General features: G+C 27.3%; 2 protein-coding genes and 1 long non-coding RNA gene across 6 annotated transcripts in view; 2 read left to right on the forward strand and 1 right to left on the reverse strand.

Annotated features, from left to right (window-relative positions):
• Nucleotides 1-21,418, reverse strand: part of LOC136989863 (zinc finger CCCH domain-containing protein 18-like) — a 47,342-nt gene extending 25,924 nt beyond the window's left edge. For all 4 annotated transcript variants that reach the window (XM_067288146.1, XM_067288148.1, XM_067288147.1 and 1 more), the window contains exons 1-5: nt 21,257-21,418; nt 8,137-8,704; nt 3,573-3,635; nt 3,206-3,463; nt 122-223 (exon numbers count right to left, since the gene is read on the reverse strand). In XM_067288146.1, coding sequence (XP_067144247.1) covers nt 122-223; nt 3,206-3,463; nt 3,573-3,635; nt 8,137-8,691 — 978 coding nt within the window. In that variant the 5' untranslated portion in view covers nt 8,692-8,704; nt 21,257-21,418. The remainder of the gene's footprint in view (nt 1-121; nt 224-3,205; nt 3,464-3,572; nt 3,636-8,136; nt 8,705-21,256) is intronic.
• LOC136989865 (uncharacterized) overlaps nt 1-23,054 on the forward strand; it is a 255,026-nt gene that overhangs the window by 16,017 nt on the left and 215,955 nt on the right. The window lies entirely within an intron of this gene.
• The window catches only part of LOC136989753 (beta-catenin-like protein 1), a 38,428-nt gene continuing 36,972 nt past the window's right edge, over nt 21,599-23,054 (forward strand). The window contains exon 1 of the mRNA XM_067288006.1: nt 21,599-21,672. Coding sequence (XP_067144107.1) covers nt 21,643-21,672 — 30 coding nt within the window. The 5' untranslated portion in view covers nt 21,599-21,642. The remainder of the gene's footprint in view (nt 21,673-23,054) is intronic.

Below are 23,054 nucleotides of genomic sequence, written 5' to 3' on the forward strand. Positions count from 1 at the left end.
CTGCCTCTCCAGTGATAAAATAAAAAGTGTCTGAAAAAATTTAAACAATCTAAACGTATCAATTATAATAATAAATAGTCTGAATTTAAAATTATTTAAATATAAAACTGAATATATTTACTTCTTTAGCATGCCTAAGTCCACGTTCCCATGCTGATTCACTAACAGGAACATCAGATGGAGGTGGAGGTGGTGGAGGAAGGTAATCAGGTACATTAGGAGGCTAATATTAAATAAATTATATAAATTTTGTTTTATAAAAATAATTTCTGCATTAGAATTTATAGTATTATGCATAAAATCAAAACTAAATTATAAATAATAATATTTTTTTATATTAAAATAATCAGTTTTATATTATTCTCTATCTATTCATTGCACTTCATATCAATAAATAAATCATAAATTTCATTTAATAAAATAGATCAATAAATCCATTAAATAATCCACTAATTAGTTATGTTTATTTTTCTGGTTATTTATTTTTAGCTTATACATATTGATTACAGAACAAACATTAAATCATATCACACAAACAATCAGAAAATCCATCAATTATGCTACTTAAATAAATTCGGATCATGATAAATTAGATTTAAGTAATAATGGAATATATCAAAATCAAACAATCATAAAATATGATGATTAATCTGTATCCTACCCTTAAACATTATCATAAATATGAAACCTATGAATATATAACCCCATTCTAGTCACAAGCACTATAAGACAACTTGACAAGCCCTATGATCCAAGTACTTTTAATATTTGAGATTGCCATCAAGTATTCAATAGGTAAGTCGAGGAGTAAGGCACAAATAAATACAAAATTCTAGTAGCCATCACAATGCAAATCTAAGCTATTCTAAATGCTACGATAGCACTATACAATATGAAATCATCCTAATTCTAAAATTATTATAAGCCAATTAATTGAAATTCAACTAAATATATTTGTTTTTTACTAAAATAATAAAATTGGTAAATAGAAATTTACTAAATTCCAGATAGAACTAACAATTTTGTCCTTTTAGATCAACAAAACAACATATTAAAAAAATTAAAAACAAAAAACCTTGATAATTCCAGCAAAAAATATTTAATAAAAACGTTTTCGACTGTTTTAAACAGCCTTCATCAGTTAAAACGAACTTAAAAACAAAAGAATGCAGAAAAAGAACTCAAGCAAATATTTAAAATTCAAATTAATTCCAAAGTAAAAATGCCGTTCTGAATAAGAAAGCTAAACATAGTTTTCGCTAAACATCAAGATGTTGACATTTATTGGGATAAAGCGTCTATCATTAAGGCCACGACCAACAAACAAATGCTGAAATATTTAGAAAAACTAGAAATCTACAAAGCCCACGTTAACACCGGTTGTATTAACCATAGAGACGCTGATGCTTTGTCCACGGCTTGGAGATCGTTTTACCGCAGTACATAACGTTTTTTCTTGTAATAGACAAGTTTTTGCGGCAATATTTTGTTATTTGTTTTATTTTTTATTTTTATTCTCACTGCGATATATTGCGCATGCGCAATTTGTTAATTTCTTATTCAGAACGGCATTTTTACTTTAGAATTAATTTGAATTTTAAATATTTGCTTGAGTTCTTTTTCTGCATTCTTTTGTTTTTAAGTTCGTTTTAACTGATGAAGGCTGTTTAAAACAGTCGAAAACGTTTTTATTAAATATTTTTTGCTGGAATTATCAAGGTTTTTTGTTTTTAATAGTTATTTTCCAGTAGCTATTTTTGTTTATTGTATTAAAAAAATGAAATATACAACCATTAATTTTAAAAAAGTCTGTATAATTAATAAGATTTTGCCTTAATTAGTACAGATATATATCATCATTCAAAATACTAATTATTAAACAGTATACATATTTTTATATTTTATTTTTAAGATTATAGTAATACTTTCATTTATGCAAATTCACTTAAAATATCTTTAAATTTTAAATAATGTTAAACTATCAAGTTTATGGAAATAAACAATATATATAGGGGAGACCGGGGCAACTTCAGCATGTTAAGAATAAGTTAAATTTTGTGTAATAAATACTGCTGTAAACTGAAATAAAAGCATTGTTTATTGTCTACCAGAATGTAACCTTACCATAGAACTGGTTAGAATCAGTTTGGAAATAAAAATAATTATAATAATAACAACTTTATAAAGAGATAGCGATTGCCGAAGTTGCCCCCATACCAGGGGCAACTTCGGCAACAGTAATGGAGCAAGACAGGGAGGTATATAAATTTGTGTTATTAACAATGTATACGTTGGAATTCACTATTAAAACAAAGAAATACTCTTCCAAAGACGTATTTAATATTATAACAACGAAATACAAGATCAAAGGCATATTTAAGTAAAGAAAATGTAAAAAAAAATTAATTACGAAAAAAATGAAACAGATAATAAATGAAAACATTATAATGCAAGTTAAAAGCAATATAAAGTAAAATGAATTAGTGAACTCAAATAAACAGTAGAAATGAAATATGCTTAACAGCAAATTGTTTAAGATAGGCAACGCTGCCGAAGATGCCCCAATAGTGACGATTTAGAAACATTAAGTGGAACCCTGAGAATAGGGTACTAAGCCATGATCTGGTCACGTAAATAAGTTAATGTTTTATCCTTCTAACAGGAAAAGCAACTTTCGTTATTATGGAATTATAACAAAACATGCCAATTCCATATAAATGGAAGCAAAATATTACATGAAATTGAATGAAAATGACAATTTACTTGTTAATTCAACTGCGCTTGTTGGAGAAAAATACAAACACCCCACTCAACAAGCCACCAATAAAACTCAACTGCCTAACCTCTAAAGAGAGTCTCCTTTTATTTTGTTTCTAAGAAAATGTGATTGATGAACTTGCCCCGGTCTCCCCTAGTTACAACAAAAAGTATATAATTTTTGTTATCAGTAACTTCTTATATACTTGTAGACCTATATAAAGGAAAATAAAACCTTAATTAAAACCCCAGTAACAGTAAAACACTGTAGTTGAGAATACAGAACAAATCACTATTTTAAACAGCTTTCCTTGACTTAATTTACATGGTTTTCATTTATGCACTATTTTCATGAAACCAATTATTATAAAAACTCAAAAAGTACACCTCTCACAAAAAAATCATTGCATTATTAAAATAAATTTTATGTAATCCATTAAATTCTTACCAAAGACATTGGACCCATTTGATTTGGTGTAGGACCAGGTGGTGGACCCATACCTGGTGGTGGTCCCATTCCTACACTATATTGCCTGGGTGGACCAAACATATTGTAATTTCCTTTGTCATTTACACCTGGATGAATAAATCTACACGAAGTACCCCAAGTACATTGCCCTTTATTATAAAATCTGCAAATAGGTCTTGGTTGTGATTTTCGACTTGAATTAGGATCTTTTACTTCTCCTTCCTCTAGATCATCATCCTACATTTATTATACAATAAGTTTTATTCATTCATACTAATTTTAAATCTTATATCAGTAAATTAATTACTTTTAAGATAATGGATATAATTTCATACTCATTACTTACATCAGAAACTTCTCCATCATCATCATCACCTTCTCCCTCTTCTTTTTCCTTTTCTTTATCATACTAAAATATAATTTTATAATTAAAGATATAGCTAAAAATCAAACAGTAAAACTACAATTTTTAAAATAAGATTTACAATTAATACTGGTGGAATATCTAGTCTAAAATCCAAATTTATGCTTGAGTTAGAGAAAATTGTTTTTTGTTCTTATTCTAGATAAGCAACAACAACAACAACAACAAAAAAAAAACACATATTGCAATACTCAATATTCATCTAATTCATTAACTTGTGATAACATATAGTAGTGATGATTTTCAACACCTATTGGTTTCTCTTGGGCATTTCTCAACAAGTTAACTTTCTTAGTTATGCTTCTATGATAATCCCATGCTATATGCTATCCATCTAACTGTGTAAAAATTTCAGTCAAAAATTTTTTTCTGCATATCACAGGCCCTCAACAAACTGCTATGGAAAATTGCCACTTTATGTATATAACTGTGTGCAAATTTTATTTAGTGTCAAACAATTGCATACATAATTGTCAATTCTCTGCCCTGACATCATTTTTGAAGGCCCAGCATTATCAGATCTCGTAATCATGTGACCGTCACAATGGTTACTGCAAGATGTATGCACAATGTCACAGAAATTTGTCAGCTATGTATGATATAATGACATGCATGACCTTGAATGCTTCTCTCCATGAAACAGCCAGGGTGCTATAACATTAAACTATTTAAAGTTTTTTTTTTTTGCAAATTTACTTTGTGCCTGAAAAAAATACAGAAAAATCATTTTCCAGGCTTTCTGAGAAACACCCAGCCTTCCTCTAATTTATTTCCAGCTAAACTCATTTCGTATTGGCTCATGCTATCACGAAGTTTGAAGGGCTCCATAGAGGAAAAGACTAAAGGACAAAGTTCTGTAAATAAAACAATACCTTGTAAAATAAACAGCTTAATGATGTTTTAAATTTGGGATGTGCAGAAAAAATTTATGTTACATATTTTTTTCTGCACATCCCAAATTTAAACATCATTTAAAAATTTAATTAAATCATTTAAAATCCCAAATTTAAACATCAAATTCAAACACAGGATTCTTCATAATCAACAAATTTGAAGAATGACAATTACATGCACTATAATTATATATGAAAAATCAGCAAGGAACCATCATCTTGTTCATATAATTGCATGAAAAAATTACATATGATCATGGGTTAATGTTTTTACTATTTTAACAATAAACATTTATTATATTGTATCATGAGTGGATGACAATAAATTGTGAAATTAATAATATATATTATATTTTCTGTCTTATAAAGCACATTTCTCTATTCCAAAAATGTCATAAAATCATTGTTCATCTAAAGTTTTCATTATTTACTACATACACTAATTCTATGCTTAGATAAATATAGAAAGTATTTTAGAATTTTTCTATGTCTCCAATACTTTCTAGAGAAATATAAATTCAAAAATCTTAATGTGATTAAACTGTCAGTGCTAAATCTAATAAAAACCATCCCATTACTTTTAACTGTCACCAAAATACTCATTAAAATTAACTATTAAATCTAGGAAAAAATATTTGGATTAAATTGGACTGACAAATTTATACCTGTAAATTCAAACCTTAAATAAAGTCTGCTGAGAAATAATCATTTACTCTTTGTCTTAAACACAAATGATATATAAAATAAAATGTCCTATACTTCATAAAATTGTTATTTACAAATGCACCATCAACATAACACATGATTAAAAAAATAGTTATAATCATTATCTTAAACATAATCTTATAATCTTGTATTAATGTATTAAGTGCATTGGAGTTGTGCTTACTATGGAAAGAGGTAGTGGTAACAAATTTCACAATTTTCATTCACAACTGAGACAAAACACTGTTCATGCATCATGTTTTAAAATTGCAAAATATGCAATTGTAAAAAGATCTATTAATGCATAAAGACATTATCCTTTTGTATTATGCAAATAATTATTTTGCATATTAAAAGAAGAATTTAACAGTTATATAAAAATAGAGAAAGAAAACTGGAACATAATATAAAAAACACAGTCTTAATTTTTCTGAACAATTAGATGATTCAATTTAACTACATAAAATGCTGAAAGTTTAAGAACAGAAATACACAAATTTTATTTGATTTTAATAAGAAAAATCTATTTTCTGGTTTATTGGATTATTAGAAAAAACTGCTTTGCATTTTTAATGTTTCGTTATTAAATAATGTAAGAATTTAGTAAAGAAATTCAAGAGAGATTTTTGAATATTACAAGAAAAATGAAAATTTAAAACTTTCTTTTACAATACAATTAAAACTGAAATTTACATGCTACATTTCACTAATTTTTTTGTCTAATTTTTATGTATGACTGTTAATTTCACCAACATTACCATATATTTCTGAACATAACTGTTTTCCAAAAGTACTGATTCTTAGCTACTAGGCTTATCTTTTATATCACAATTCAGTAAATGATTCGATTTCTAGAAAAATTACACACAGAAAAAACAAAATAAATAAATAAATCTATTTCCAACATTAAATATAAAATCCAACAGAATATTCTAGAAGCCCTAATCATTTCTTTGTAATGGATATCTATTGGCCATCTTCAGATAAGGTTTCCAGATTGGCAAGGTAAAAAAAAAGAAGGAAAAAAAAAATCAGAACATTATTATTATAATGCTGGCTAATGATGTATTTTTTTAATAAATAATTTTCCAAAAAACTAATGACAAAAATAATAAAATACTAATGTAAAAACTCCCAAAAACTGGAACAGTTGATTAAAAACACTGCATACTTATGCCAGTATATAAAATTTAATGGAAGCACAAATGTTTTCAGCCACTTTAAGAAGCCTTCATCAAACAAGATAGCTGTTTTTTATGTCAAACAAATTACAAAAATATTTCAAAACTGAACACTCCATGCATGCAATGATGCAGTTTATAAATATTCAATATGTGATCAGATGCTGTTTCCAAAAATTTTAAATGTTACCAACTCAAATACAACACAAAGATAGATATGTAGAACAAAGTAATATAAGTATTTTAGTATTGTTGATATTTTCATTCTTAATTTATTATTTACATTTTATTTTATAATATTTTGTTCTACATATCTATCTTTGTATAGTATTTGAGTCAGTTAACATTAAAATTTTTGGAAACAGTGTCTGATCACATATCAAATAATTTGTAAATTGCATCACTGCACATACTGAGTGTTCTGTAACTTGTTTGAAAAAAAAAGAGCTCTCTTACCTGATGAAGGCCTCTTAGAGGCTGAAAATGTTTGTGCTTTCATTAAATTTTATGTGCTGGAGTAAAAGTGGTGTGCAGTTTTTTAAAATACTAATGAAAAAAATTAAGTCAAGTTGTTTCCACAATTATGTCAAAGAAAAGACTTATTTATAGAAGTATCCAGTACAGATTTTTTTCAGTAAAAAAATTACAAAATTGATCTTCAATTTCCCTGTTAGCAATACTTTTATTTGAGATATACAATTCATATATTCAAATTATATATTTTAATTTTGAATAATTAAATATGTTTAACAAACTTGTGTGTTTAATCTACTAACTTTAAAAAATGTTAAAGTCACAAGAAACAAAGTAATAAAATTTATTAAAATTATGAATTAATACTTTTCATATGTTTTTATATATCAAGACAAATGCAAATTTATATCAAATTTAATTCTAGAGGAAACTATTTCTTTTAAAATATTTATAATTTGATTAACATCTCTACTTGGGAAAATATTTCCAATGGAATGTGCATCTAAAAACTGAAATTTGATTTTTAAAAAAGATTTAATTAAAAGGTGAACCTATGCTAATGTAATAAAACAAATTGCTGTTATGAATATATGAATGAAACAAATATTGATCAAGAAGTCAGAAAAGTTGTCATTTATACCGACAATCTCTCAATATTTTTAAATATTTAGCAAAAGTAATAAAGCCAGATTGAATTAAATAACTATTTTTAAAGCATAATTGCTCCAGAGACATTAAATCTGAATTGAACATTTTATCTAAGTTTAAAATGTAATCATTTTTTTAAACAAAATATTTATTTAATAACAAAAATTCTCTGTTCAGTTTTGAGGTTCTGTATCCGATTATGAAGCTATGATGACCTGGAATGTATACATTTTAAATTGAATCTAATATTTATTCTGTTGAACTCATGTCTAGTATGTAAGAATGTATGTATTCTCATAAAAGTTTGAATTTCAAACCTGTCACATCTATCAACAGCAAGTGTACGTCTATCAGCACTTATAATTACAAATTTCTGAAGAATACATATTTAATACGCTTGCTTCAGGATAAAATCAATCATAGATATAAGATTATACAGTATTACTAATTAAAACTATAAAATACAAACAGTTGATATAAAATTTATGTAACAGAAATTAAATATAATTAGAAAATCATAATTTATTAAAAGGATAAAATTTAACTAAAATTAACCTTTAGAAATACTACCAAAAATTAGAATACCTGAATACAGGGAGACTTCTGTTTAATCTCACCATCTTCCTTCTTATCGTCATTTTCAATCTTAGATGTTTCTTCTTTTTCTTGATCATCTTCTTCAAAGTCTAATTCTAATGTTTCTAAACTTTTTTCTTTATCATTAGGCATATCATTTTTTTCTATTTTCATAGAAGAGTTCAAATTCATTACAGAAGTTTCTTTTATACATTGATCAAGAGAGGTATCCAAAATGTGATCAGAAGTATTTGAAGAATCTTCGGGCATTTTCTCAATAAAATTATCCACATCTTTCTGTGGATTTTCAGACTGATGATTATCGTTGATTTTGCTACACTTGATATTTGTTCTCTTGTCTACATTCTGTTCTTTAGATTTTTCAGTTTCATTGTCTGATTCATCTGATGAACTAGCATGACTGCTTTCTTCTGAATCTGCTGATTTTATATCAGATTCTGAACCTTCGTTAGAATCATTTTGACTTAAATTATCATGAGTTTCGCTACCAGCATCACTAATATCAGAGTGATTTTCATCCAATGGGTGACTGGATGCATCCATCACAAATGTTAATCTGAAAAATTTCACATATATCAAAAATTTAATGAAACAGTTTTAATAAAACTTTTTCTGTTATATATAACAAAATATTTTAAAACTGTGCATAACAATGATATATTCAAATGTTTTAATATACTTTGATTTCACTCTCTCATAGTGCACAAAATATTTTAATAAAATTTTGAATGTGGAGTTTTAAACAGACATATGAGAACTGGTCTTAAAAAATGTGATTATTGTTTCAGTTTTTCCTATTTCTCAATAAAACAGATGAAAAAGTTTAAACTGAAATTAACATGAAAATCTCAACACCATCCAGACATTTCCTAAAACCAAATTTATTAAGAACAAAAATGTTTTTGGCTTACTTCATAGACATGTATCAAGTTTTACATATAACTTCCATTTCTGTGCATTGTACAACTAGCATGTTCCAAAATAGACTATAACTATATGGTAAGAAACTGGGTCTGAATTCTTTGAGTTTCTATGTTCTTATCATTTAAAACTTTGTTTTTATATTGTCCACATAGACCTTGTTTATAAATAGAACTTATACTGGTGTAGTTTCAAATTAGCAAAGGGATGAAATCTTAGTCAAAAATAATACAAAATATCTTTATTTTCCTATTTATAAACAAGATTTACATGGACAATATAAAAAAACAAAACTGGGTCTGTAGTTGGACAGTGAATCTGCCCAAAGACATCTGTCATTTTATTTAAAAATTGTGCTGGAAGAATAAGGTTGTTGTATTAACTACTTTTGCCTCTACATTTACATAATTTTAAAATCACTACCATATACCAACTAGAAATCTCTATTCACAAGCTCTTCCAAAATGCTTAGTTTTTTATAATTTGTATCTACACATAATATATATTAATACATACATATATAAAAAAATATATCAATTTTTAAATTATTTGCCAAATGCTTAACCGTCACTAGATTTTTTCAGACTGTAATGTTGCTTTAAAAAAAAGTAAACAAAGGTAGCAGTATTATTTACATTTGCTCCAAATTATTTTACTCATTGAAAGTATAATAGAATTATATTTAGTATTTGACAAATTTATTCTATTAAAACTTAGAAAATTTATTATAAAAATTTTCCATAACAGAAAATATACAAAGTGTGTCTTTAAAATTTCATCCTATTGAACATACATGAAGAATTAACAGTCTTCCAGGCAAAGTTGACTTTTCTTTAGAGGCTACTCAACCACTTCAATATGTAAAACATTAAAATTTTCCCCTCTAACATTTTTTTTATTATCAAATGTATATTTTTTTAATTGATTGAGGTAGATGAGTAGCCTTTAAAAAAAAGTCGACTCTGCGTGGAAGACTGTTAATTCCTTGTGTGTTCAAAAGGACAAAATTTTAAAGACATTTTATGTATTGTCTGTTAGAAAATTTATAAAAAAATTTTTTGTAAGTTTAATTTTTTATCAAACTTAACCTATTATTTTGTAAGTGTCTACATTAGTAATGAAAAAAAGCTCATTTCTTAATTACAATTCAGAGGTTATTCTAAAGTGCTTCATATTATTGTACTAATTACATAAAAAATGTTTTGGCAAACCAGAGGTGAAAATAATTAGGAATGATAATAGAACATTTAGAAAATTTATGTCTAGTTTCATCAATTAATTATTATTAACAATAACAATTAACTAGCTTTATCAAATAACACATTTCTATTCTCATTGTATTATTCATAAAAATCTTGTTAATAAACAAATGATGATATAAGTTTTATTCATGCACATTTGATTAAATAGGGCCAGAAATTATCACTAGAATATTTAATCATATTTTAGGATCTTGCTGTAATATCAGCCGACTTAAAACTGATTAAAACTTGGCAGCTCCTCAGCTGTTCTCTGAATATGTGACTGCCCAACAATACCAGATGAGACACTATAGTGATATCTAGCTATTCCACATCCATTCTGCCATATGAGTGTTCTTCATTTTAGTTGTATATATCACTGGCCAAACTATAGGCTTAGAATATATCAAGAAATATTGAATATCATTTTCTCATGCCAAGTAATTCTTACTTAGAACTAGAGAATATAGAGGTAAAAAGATCTAGAGTAATTCTTACTCTAGTTCTTTTTACCTCTATATTCTTAGTCTTATAAATTTCTGTTTGTAACCTTGTCTACTTGGACCATGTTATTAATAGGACTTCAATAAGTACTACTAATAAACAAGGTCTAAGCAGACATGGTATAAACAGAAATTTATCTCGTAAGTTTTAATATTGATTGTTGAACATAGAAAAGCATGACATTTTGATAACCCAAAAATGATAATTGTAATGTTAATGTTGTAATGTAAGATCTGCTAACAGAATTTAACTTTTTTTTTTTTTTTTTGACTGAATGTGTTTCTAATGTTTGCTGGTATGTTTTCATTCAGATATATAATGAGATATTCAAGCTTTCAAGTTTTTTAATGTGTGACAATTCATCTAGAAATTGTCTTTAAAAATTTATCCCCAACATCTATATACTATTTCCTGAAATGTGTGTTGATATTCAATACAATAGAAAGGAATGAATTTTTTTTTCCTTGAATCCAACATATATTTCTAGAAAGTAATTGTATATTTTCATAAAAGAATCAATTAAACAGACTGCATGAAAGTTCTCTTTTAGCAGTACTGCTGAAAGACAACATTTTAAATTAAAAAGGTTTAATGATGAAGAACAAAAGCATAATTCATGACAGTTTTTGTTCTCCTTTCAAAGATATACTTAAAAAGTTGGCATTGTTAATACAGTAGAACCCAATTATTTGAGGTAAACCTGTAAGTGAATATTATGCTCCTAGAATGGTTAGAAATTTTTAAAGCCAACCATAAACTATTTTGTATCAATCAAAGGAATGCTGACAATCAAAGGAATGCTGAAATTATATTTTCATAAATGGCTTCCATGCCTATGGCATGGAAGCCATTTATGAAATATAATTTGGGACTTTGTCATCTTATAATTGTTTTTGTTTATATTAATCTCTATTTTTATCACTTTCATACCATTTTGTTTATTTGTATGTTTAATAAATTTGTTAATTTTAATTTCTATGCGAGTGCTTTTTAGAATGCATTTTAATTTTTAAATTATTTCTGTTGTATTCGATATGCTTCTGTTTGTTCGTTTTATTTTAAATTCGTGTACTTCACTGAGGCATGCCTACAATATTAGGTCAGAAACTTTTTGATTTATTAAATTTACTGGGTTTTGTTGGAGTTACAAGGTGCTCTGTTTATTGTTCCTTATTCTTTGGTTAGATCTTATTTATTGAATACACTATTTTTGTATACTGCAATTCATGAAATAAAATTTAAGATGATAACACACATTACAAAATGATTTGTTTCTGTTATTCTTTTATCATTTAACTTCACTGTGAAACAAATCATTCATATTAAAATTAAGAATAAAAATGTGTTTTTATAGTTATAACTTATGTATATTAGCTATATAATACATGATGTACAAATTGTTATTCTTACATAAGATTAAATTCACTAAGCTATAAAAAGGGTTCGAAAGTAATATATCATATAAATCTTTTATACTTGTAATTTTTAATACAAAATAATTGTAGCCAACTATATTACCTGAGTTTTCAATTATTCATGGCACCATTGCTCCAAATTACCTTGAATAATCACAGTTCTACTATATATATATAGTGTTCATCAATAAGACAGTAGATTCTAATTTTAACAAATTGCAGAATGATGAATTTTCCAAAGAGCCTGCCAAATCAATGTAATTTTACGTCATTTTAGCAGATCTGTACACAGAATAACAGATTTTTTTCTACACCTAACTACTGTAAACATTGTATTTTTTTTTCAATGCTAATTGACTTAATATTTGGGTGTTTATGGGTACTGAATTAAAAAAAAAAAGGCATTGCAGATAGAGCAAATTGTGCATAATTGTTATGGTTCACATTGCTAACCTTGAAGCTGTATGTCAGTGCCCTTCTGTAGCACATTAGTAGTGGGAAGCTACTTTTGGTTGTTGTATTCAATAGACAGAAAATGGCATTAAAACAAACCAAGATAAATGAGCTTTTTAACAAATTGTAAAGTCAAATGAAGTGTTAATGAGAATATGCACTATACTTTTCCTCTTTTTGTGCTATACAGTTTCCATCAGCTTTGTTGTACACACACATGCATAATGTACAATCTTGTAATATATATATTTTTACAGAATAAAGGCTAGAAATCTCAAGAGACTAAATAATTTCAAGATATATCTATCTTATATGTAGGGAATTTTAAAAAAATTGAAATTTTTGAAAATAATTTCAATTTTTTATTTATAAACAATTCACAATTATTATTTTAAAACAACCATAAGCTTTGATCAATTAAAAATTCATCGGTAAATGACATTGCATAACCATTGATTATAAAAGTGGTGTAAGTCCATTTTCTGCAGTCTAAGCACTTGGGCTTTCCATATTACATGTGCATTTTTCTTGAAACTTTTACTCCCTTCCCTTGTCCCAGTTTTTCCAAGTTTTTGTAACTTCTTCCCCTCTTTTGATGTCCAACATAACTCAACCCCCATTAAAACCTTCATCACTTTATGAATGATAGATACCGAAAGTAGAAATGAAACATGCAAGAAACTTTGAAATATATATAATAAAATGCTTAAACTCTATAAAATTTAATGAAGTAAATGGATGTCCACTAATGCTCAACCATTCTTGTCTGACTTGTCTTAAGGCAAAGGATTAACCCCCTCCCTTCCTTCCAGTGGACATCATTTATGGACAGCCCCTTATAACTGAGGAGGAAAACTATGAATTTTACCCATAAATATACAATTTGATAGAATGGAAAAAAAAATCCATGTAATGAACCTAAATGAAAAGTAGTGTCTAATGATAGCTCATAATAATGATAAACTTATCATTAAAAATATTTACTTATTGTTAAACTGTTTTATGTTCAGAATAAACAACACAATTTTATTTCTTGTTATTATATATAAACAAAATCAGAATAAAACACAAGGTGTTTCAAGTGAAATTGAGTTTTACATAATAGAAATTTAATGAGTTTTACAGTTCAATAATTTTGAAAGTGGTGTAAGTCCATTAATGGCCCAGAAAAAATATATTAGTTTAGTTAAATTCACGTAGAAGTCTTTATGCAATTAACTTACATATTTTGAAAGTCATAGAAACATTGTCAAATTTAGTACACTTTATTTATATTTTTGAATCAACTAAAATGCAAACGTTTAAATATCTCAAAAGAAGAAAAAATGGACTTACACCACTTTCAAAATAAACGGTCCATATAATGAGAATATTTAACTTCAAAAAAGTTGTGTGTGCCAAAGTTTTAGACTTTGAATAACAATATTTAAAGAAATTAAAAACAAATATGCTTTAATTAGAATAATTATAAAAAAGCTGATTGAAGAAAAGGGGATATATTCTTTGTCAACAAGTGGAATTGATGCTATTAGCAAGTGTCTTCAGTAAAGAATGATAACTTATTTAATCCCAGTGTTAAATTAGAGAGATAAAACTTAGATTACACATATTTCTTTTCTGGAAGACACCAGTTTTGCTCTTGATAACTCAAGGTGAGTGTTGAGTTTCCAGGACTCTACTGTATTATAGTAAATGTAACATGAAAATAATGGTTAAGTAGAGTCCTGGAAACTCGACACTCACCTTGAGTTTTCATAAAAAAATAAGTTTAGTTTTCAATTTTAAATTATTTGGCTAAAGGATTCTGAATCAAAGTTAAAACCTGAAATAAGACAATGTGAAGAAAAGGTGGTAGAATATTTTAATTTATATAGTTTAAATATTAATATTTAAACTATATAAATTATTAAATTCAATAATGGTAATTTATACTAAAAAAACAGATTGTATAAAATTTCTAATTATTATAAAAACACTTCTATCTAAGATGAAACTAAATTTAATGTGAACAACACCTTAATACTTTTCATCAACACTAATTTATTTAAACAAATGTTTTTGACTTTTTTCATAGGTCTGTGTTAGATTTAACAAATAAAATAGAACATTTGAACTGAAAGTTCTAATTAGCTTTCTTACAGCCTTTTTTAAAAAAAACATTTGCTATATGATTTGAATGAGAACAGGTGAATATTTTAACTGTGTTACAACATAATATATATGTATAAAATATTACAAAAATTCAATTCAGAGATAAATACATTGTAAAATGGGCCCAATATGGAAAAATACTAGACAGTAAAATTAAAATATAATAAAAATAAAACAAAAAAAAAGGGAGAAATTGTAATTATTATAATTAAAGTACCAAAAATAATTTTCAAAAAATTTGTCATGATCATTCAAAAGAAATTATATCATCAATTGTGCTAAAATATTATTAATTTTATAATCCATTTATGCATTTGAAATTTGCAGATAATTTTTTATGATAATGCTCTAGATATTAGATGAGATGATTCTTAAGACACATTCATTTTGTTCCAATAGAGTACATCTTTATATAAATTTGACATTATTTTAACTTTTTTAAATGAAAAAGTGCAAAAATAATATCAAATTGACATAAAACCTAACATTTTTCTGACAAAAGTAACATATCTATCAAAATTAAAGTTACAATTTCTGTAGAATATCATCATCCAAGTAAAAATTATTATGGTTTGTTTGTGAATTGCTACATTTTACATTTTTACATGAAAATTGAAGAGGTTTAAAGGACTGAAGATATTACTTGTTTCAGTGCTAATGAAGTACATTTTATTATTATAGTTCTCTTAAGGCTGTTTGCAAGAATTTTAATCTCAAGGTTAAATGCATTTTAATCTACAGAATTATTTACAATATACAAGGGAAAAAGAGAGAGAGATTTTTGTTCTATAAAAGCCATACTACTCAGTTTGAAAAATCATTTTTTCAATATAAAATAAAAATGCCCAAGTACAGTACATTCAACACAACTTACATATATCAATGCAGTTCACAGTTTTAAGAACAAACATTGAAGAACATAGTACATTTTATATTAATATAATAAAAAGCTCCTAACATTCTATTTACACTTACATTGAAAAACCAACCTTTCACAATTAATTTATAGTAATTTATCAATATGTTTTTAACAAATTTTTACATGCTATTTTAGTTTTTATTTCCCGTATTTTATTTTAGCAGTAATTAGAGCTTACAGCATTTGTTACATTTGATATAAAACAGCTGTCATTTTTAAAATCCTCAAATTAATTTAGATCAAATGTAAAAACATCTGAGACAACAATGAAATTTATTTCAAATAATTAAAAAAACTAGAAATTATTTAGAAAATGAATTAAATGTAAATGTAGGTAAAAGTCACTTAATTTATTTTCTACATCATATCGAAAAGTTAAAAAATTTTTGAAATACATAAATTAAATGAAATTTGATATTTTTATATATATTTTTGCTTAAGATTTTAAACTTTATAGAAGTCTTAAATAAGTAAAAATACATGTTACTTGTCCAAACCCCTTAGACCAGTAACATTCTTAAACTGTTAAGACAATAAACAAGGGGTTGTGGGGAGACATGGTGGAACGTGAGAGGGAGACAAGGGAAGACGACAATCGGTGATGGCGCAAAAGGACAAAAGATGTTACAAATGCCAGAACCTCATCATTCTATCCATAAGATGGTTGGAAGAGTTAGCTGAATGCTGGAAAATTATTGTTACTTTTATTTCTATCATTATTTCTATATACATTAATTTGAGAATTAATATTAATCTTTAACTACAAGAATTTTTAAGATCACTCAAATATGAATAATCACCTAAAAGGACACAGTGAGGTGTCTGAAAACATTTGCTGAGGGACTTTGAGTAGACTTTCACCGGTTAAAGGTTTTTGAATGAGTTAGTGATCACTCAAATAGTTTTACTATTTGCAGTGTTCTATATTAGTTTAATTATTACATATGTTTAAAGAATAAGTGACTTATTTAATGATTTTAAACCAGGCCTGGCCAACCCAAATTGTTTTGTGGGCCACTTTGATCACGATTAACATTACAGTTGGCCACAATTTAGGCAAACATGCTTTTAAAAAAGTAAAACAAATACAAAATGAATAAGATTTTATTGTTATACCAAGAGTTCGTACTCGTACCTGCGCATTATAACAATGACACATGCAAATTTTCATTTATTTAATTGTTTTGGTATACATTAATGGGAAACAAAAGTTCTAATAAATATATAATATCGCTTAGCAGGCCACACAATTTAATGTGACGGGCCGCTGGTTGGCCAGGCCTGTTTTAAACTATAACAGTCTTCTTCTCAAACTTACTGGGGTAAGTAAATAATCACAAATAAAACCTTTTAACCAGTAATTGAACTTTAACGTAGTTTCCAAATGTTTTCACTCTTCACCATGTTTGTGATTGATTTTAAACTATTTTATACATTTCAACATCAATTTCACATAAATTTTTATCAGTAATGTACAGACCATATTAACAAAACTCAAAACTATCTGAATTTATATCAATATTGATAGATGGAGTGTTACTGAATTTCAATAAAAAAATTAATTTAAAAAAAAACCATGTTTGTATTTACAATAAAAGGATATTGTATTTTCAGCATATAGAAAAAAGTTTACCTCATCAAGAAAATTTTTGATACCAATGAGACAGTTAATTGAATAAAAGTATTGTTCTTTCTTTAAATAGTACATAAAGTTTAAATAAAAGTTCTTTGATACAATTTTCAAATTAAAGTAGTGTAAAATACTATAATTTTGCATTCTTACCAAATTTATCGCTTCTGTACGTTTGTTCATCCCTTATATTTTTGTAAAAGTTTCTGTTTGAGGGCTGTAGACCTGATAAGTTCATTCCATTTATAAGAAATTACCACTGGTGTTATGACAATCATACCTTTGATGAACTGAATTAATGATGCCGTCTGATAGAAGTCTTGGCTGATGCATATAAAACTATTACAGCCCTCTTCATGTCATTGTGTGACTGGAATTATTGCCTTTTCAGAAAACTAAACTCATGAAAATCACATGGTAAGAGATCTGGACTTTATGGGCACATGATTCAAGGATCTCCCATGTAAGGGTGTCAACTTCTGTCTGATGACATTAGTGGGCACCCCATGTTGACATTGTGACCTTCAAGAACCTTTGCACACCATTTTACAAAGGTACTTTGTATCCCTATATGTCTTCATCATTCTGTGATGAAATGTCCACTAGTTTGTCTTTCTGCAGCCAAAAACAGGACAATGGCATATTAATCTAATTTGGACATATTTGGTAGCAGTGATGCCATCAATATATGTAGCACACATTCCACATGCAATTCTGAGTACAACAAATATCTTACTAATAGCACTAGATCACTGGGTTTGTATCAGCTCATTCTAGATATGGTGCATGCCATATGTGTGATTGCAGTGCTATCAGACAAAAATGTTTTAACCTTCCCTTATGTATTGGCTAGAGCGAAACTTTTTATCAAAATCAAAACTTAAAAGCTAGTCATTATTATTAAAAAATTAAGATGTTAATTTCAATTTCCTATTTACTATGTTCAAATGATTCAGATATCTTTAAATGAAAATATTAACAATCTTTGACTGAGAATACATTTACTTTTGAACTCAGTGGAGAACAATTCTGAGCATCCAGTCACAAGACCAAAAACTAACAAGCACAGTGTTAAATGTGTTTGAGCAATTGCATGTTTATAAGAAACTACACAATTACACCAATCTTCATTTTGCACATAATTTGGTATCATTTGGCTTTCAGCTATAGGATTTTGGATATTATGGATAATTCCTAAACAATCACATTTTAAAATTTTAGCAACATATGGATCACCATCAGACACCATTTTTGTTGTTGACATGCTACCTGTGCTTGCTCCAAAAACTCTGAGCAAGTTGAATGCATTTGAAGTATAATCCGATTCTAAATGTAAATGCAGTTGGCATGGCACACTCCAATTTCTAAAGTTGCATATGTTTAAGGTGCTCGGTAGCTCAGATTATGCTCAAATTGTAAAAGTAAATGCACTCTGATATCAAAATTAATCAATTAGCATACATTTTATATTCAATATAAAATGCACTTAGAACATTTGTTAGATATCCGTCTTTCATGCATCTGTAAGAAGTAAAAAAATCATCTGCTATTATTACTTTTTCAAATAGTATTAAGAATATTATGCCTGTAAAAAATGGTTTCATATATATATATCTTATATATAAAATTCTCGTGTCACAATGTTAGTTACCTTACTCCTCCGAAACGGCTTTACCGATTTCTACCAAATTTTATATGCATATTCAGTAGGTCTGAGAATCGGCTACTATCTATTTTTCATACCCCTACACCATTTCCCCCCTTTCAAAAATATATTTATATATGGATTAAGGCATTTATGTCCAACAGATGGCGCTAACTTCCGACGACCTAAGTTTGCTTTTCTGTGAGAATGGACTGAAGCAGATCATTTTCTATCTATCTATATAAATAAAATATAACATTCGTTTGTTCCTACCGATTCCTTTGAAATTTTGACACAACGTTGCATTCGAATACGCACGTGTTTTTATATAATATACATGTCGAAATTCCCCCCAGTGGGTGGAGATGGACGAGTTTAAGGCTTACCGTGAAGAACTCGGCTTCTATTATACTATTTTAGATGCGGTTTTTTGCGTTTTTAATCGCGTTTTAATAGGTTACGTCAACAGAATATACACTAAAAAGGGATTTTTCGATATTCCCCAGCGGGAAAAGTGACGGGATTAAGGCTTACTGTGAAGAACTCGGCTTTTATTATACTATTTTAGATGCGTTTTTGATTGCGTTTTAATAGGGTACATCAAGAGAATGTAGACTAAGAAGGGATTTTTTGAAATTCCACCCACGGGGGAAGTGTTATACATTTATAATAGATACATTTTGAGCCACAACAACGCGTGGCCGGGTCAGCTAGTATATATATATATATGTATATAATATTAATCACTTTTTGTTTGATGATGTTTTATAAAATGTTTCAAACAACTCTTAAGTTCATTATGAATTTGTGAAATAAATCCATAAGACAATAATTAATTAAAAGTTCCTATGTTCTAAGTGCTAAACATGTATTCCAATATTTAATAATAATAATTTTTTTAAATATAAATATTGCAGTAGTCAAACATTCCCTACAAAAATTTAAATAATATTTATATATTTTTTGAACAAAACAGCTCTAAAATCATTGCTTCATTTTTTATTTCTATTTAATAAGTATACATTTTGAAATAAGTAAAGGATATCTCTGGAGTTTAAAATCTAAAATCATAGGTTTCATTTGTTTATTACCATATGCCAGGCTTGGTTTATGCAATTACATTTTGAAATATATAAAATTAATGTCCAAACACTGTTGAATTACAAGTAAACAGTAATTAATATTACATAATTAATTAGAATAACCATTTTGTAGTTAGTGTACTCAATAATCTGAAAGATGCTTTACTCCTTTGTGAAAAGTAGTTAAAAATGTATAAATACTATCAAAAAATACATATTCTTACATTTCAATTTTAAAATAAAGCATTCAAAGATATATTAATTATAAAATTATACTCTCTTATAACTAATGTATCTTTGAATACTTTAATTGTAGTATACATTGCTTATACATTTTTATAATTAAGTAAACTAAATATTAAATAGAGAAATTTTAATTATTTCATTGAGTAAAATATAACAGTACTCATCAAAAAACATCATTTATTGTGGCAAGCTTTAAAAGTGCAATCAAATGAATGAAAAATTGCAATGTAACAAAATACAGAAACTGGAGGGAATGCCAGATAATAACTTCACACTTTAGAAATAAACTCCAGCAAGAAGTTTAACGAAACTAAAACATTTTCAACCTAATTTGATGAATCTTCATCAGTCAAGCGTTCCAAAATTTGGGAACACTATCAAATTAAGTTGATTTCTAAAGAGTGTAGTTATCATCCGAAAAATTGCAGGGAGGCTTTTATCAAGGCACACTTTTAACTCTTTAATTACTTAAGCTGAATGTTCATTACATTCCAGTTTTAGCAGCAATATTAATTAACAATTTCATGTTTAAAACAATACACGACGAGCAAATCAGCTTTAAACGCATTTATATGTACATTTACGTATAAAGCACTTTAAAAATGTACATTACACGTGTAACGTACACTTTAATACATTAAAATGTACATTACAACGAAATTGAACATTTCTTTTCAATAATACTCTATCAAAGTGCATTGTTATCAAAGCTTTACACTTAAGCATTTATATAATTGTTCGTATGACGCATTTTTCGTCATAACTTTTTTTGTTTTAAAAAAAGGTTTTTGTGTATAAAAACGAAAAACATATTTGATTAGGCCTAAGATGAATCTCTAAGCCTAAGTCATAAACAAAAGATTTTTACACATTTATAAGTGAGGAGAATTTAAATACTTACCGTTTAATGAAGATATTTTACCTGCCAATCGATTAAGTCTCCGATATTATAATTATAAAGAGAATTTTTAAAGTTATTTGTCGAAGTATTTCCGGCTATAACGATCAGACGAATACAAAAATCCAGGCGACCATAACCACTGCACTGGAGTCAAACTCAATAACACAATCGAATTTGCGGTAAATATCTTTCCAGTTTTATTTTTTTCCTCGTTAGAAAATTATCGAATTCTTTAGTAAAATACTTCGTTTTGTTATGTGCTATTATTAATTTTAAGTTAATTTTAACTTTTGTTCCAATTAAGAGTTTAATAATATAATTAGTCACCGATTTTATGGTGAGTGTGGTGTCGCTCGTGTCGTCTGCCGGATTTTCTTAACACTAATATGGATGTTGGAGAATTATTAAGCTATAAGGTAGTAAAATGGATATTATAATTTGAATGGTTAGATTTATATTTATGATGAGGTTGTGAGATTTTTGTGAACTATTTCTTGGGGGCATTTCGGAAATCGGATGACTATCCTCTTTTTGAATTAATGACAATGTTTCGTATGTTAATACGAACTTTCTGATGGCTGATTTTCAGATTTTTAATGTATTCTTTAAGCTTTCCATCCTTATTCGTTCATTTTTCATTAATCAACCGATTAATTTTTTAAAAATCTCTTTGATATTAGATGGGTCTATGATATAATGTTCTTACTCGGTAAGATTTGAATTATGAATGAGATATTTACCACCCCCAGTAAGAGCAAAAAAGTCAAAGAAACCATACCCGTACGTGCCACCCTTTGTGAAATATTTGCATCTTGACATACAGAGCATGGGTGCAGATGCAAGCTGTCACTTGCACTGAAGCACTGGTGTGGTAATCCCATGCTCCTTAATACTATATAACCATGGTGGCCAAACTGTGGCTCTTGAGCCACGTGCGGCTCTTTTCTAGTATACTTGTGGCTCACTGCAAGATACTTAAATTTATACCAAATTTGTTTTTATTTTACTTTTGCTTTTATTATTTTTTATGTGTGATTCCTGGATAATATAAAATAAATAATATATTGTTTGAAATAAAAAAGTCAAAATATGGCAACGTTATACATTATTTATTGAAAAATAAATGTAATATTTATTAAATATCATAATACATAAAAACATTAATAGAAAATAATTATAATGCTTATTTATCCAAATCAACATTAAAAATGAATATATAATGAATAACAATTTCTATAACGTTAATAGTTTTGAAATTTATATTTCCTTATTGACAATTGAAACTAGGAAACGTTTTAGAATTTTTTGGTTTTTAAATTTAGATTTTGCTACTTAATACAGCAATTATAATTTATTTATTATAAAACATAATATAAAATGAAATAATAGCTAAAGTGTTGTTTTTTTTTTTAATAAATATTTAAATGAATTGCTGTGGAAAAATATGTATATATGTATGTGCGGCTCTTCAACGAATTCTGTTTTCAATATATGGCTCAAGTTCTAAAGAGTTTGGCCACCCCTGCTATATAACATCAGATACTTCGCAAACAGTCTAGTGGGTTACTCAAAGACTGCATAACAACATGGGCTAAATAGTTTAACACAATAGTCTTAGTGGAATAATGCGACTCATGATCATGTGTGGCCTGGAAGTAGGCCGATTTCGGTCGCCGACGGTGACACGTAGTGGTAAGATTCCAACTGTTTCATTCAGAGGTGTAATTATACCCTTGTCATTTATCTCAGCATAATTGATGAAGTTCTAAACTTAAAAACAGAATTTCAATGATAACTT

The sequence above is a fragment of the Centruroides vittatus genome, unplaced genomic scaffold, assembly GCF_030686945.1.
Source record: "Centruroides vittatus isolate TY-2023 unplaced genomic scaffold, ASM3068694v2 scaffold_769, whole genome shotgun sequence".
Classification (NCBI taxonomy): Eukaryota; Metazoa; Arthropoda; class Arachnida; order Scorpiones; family Buthidae; genus Centruroides; species Centruroides vittatus.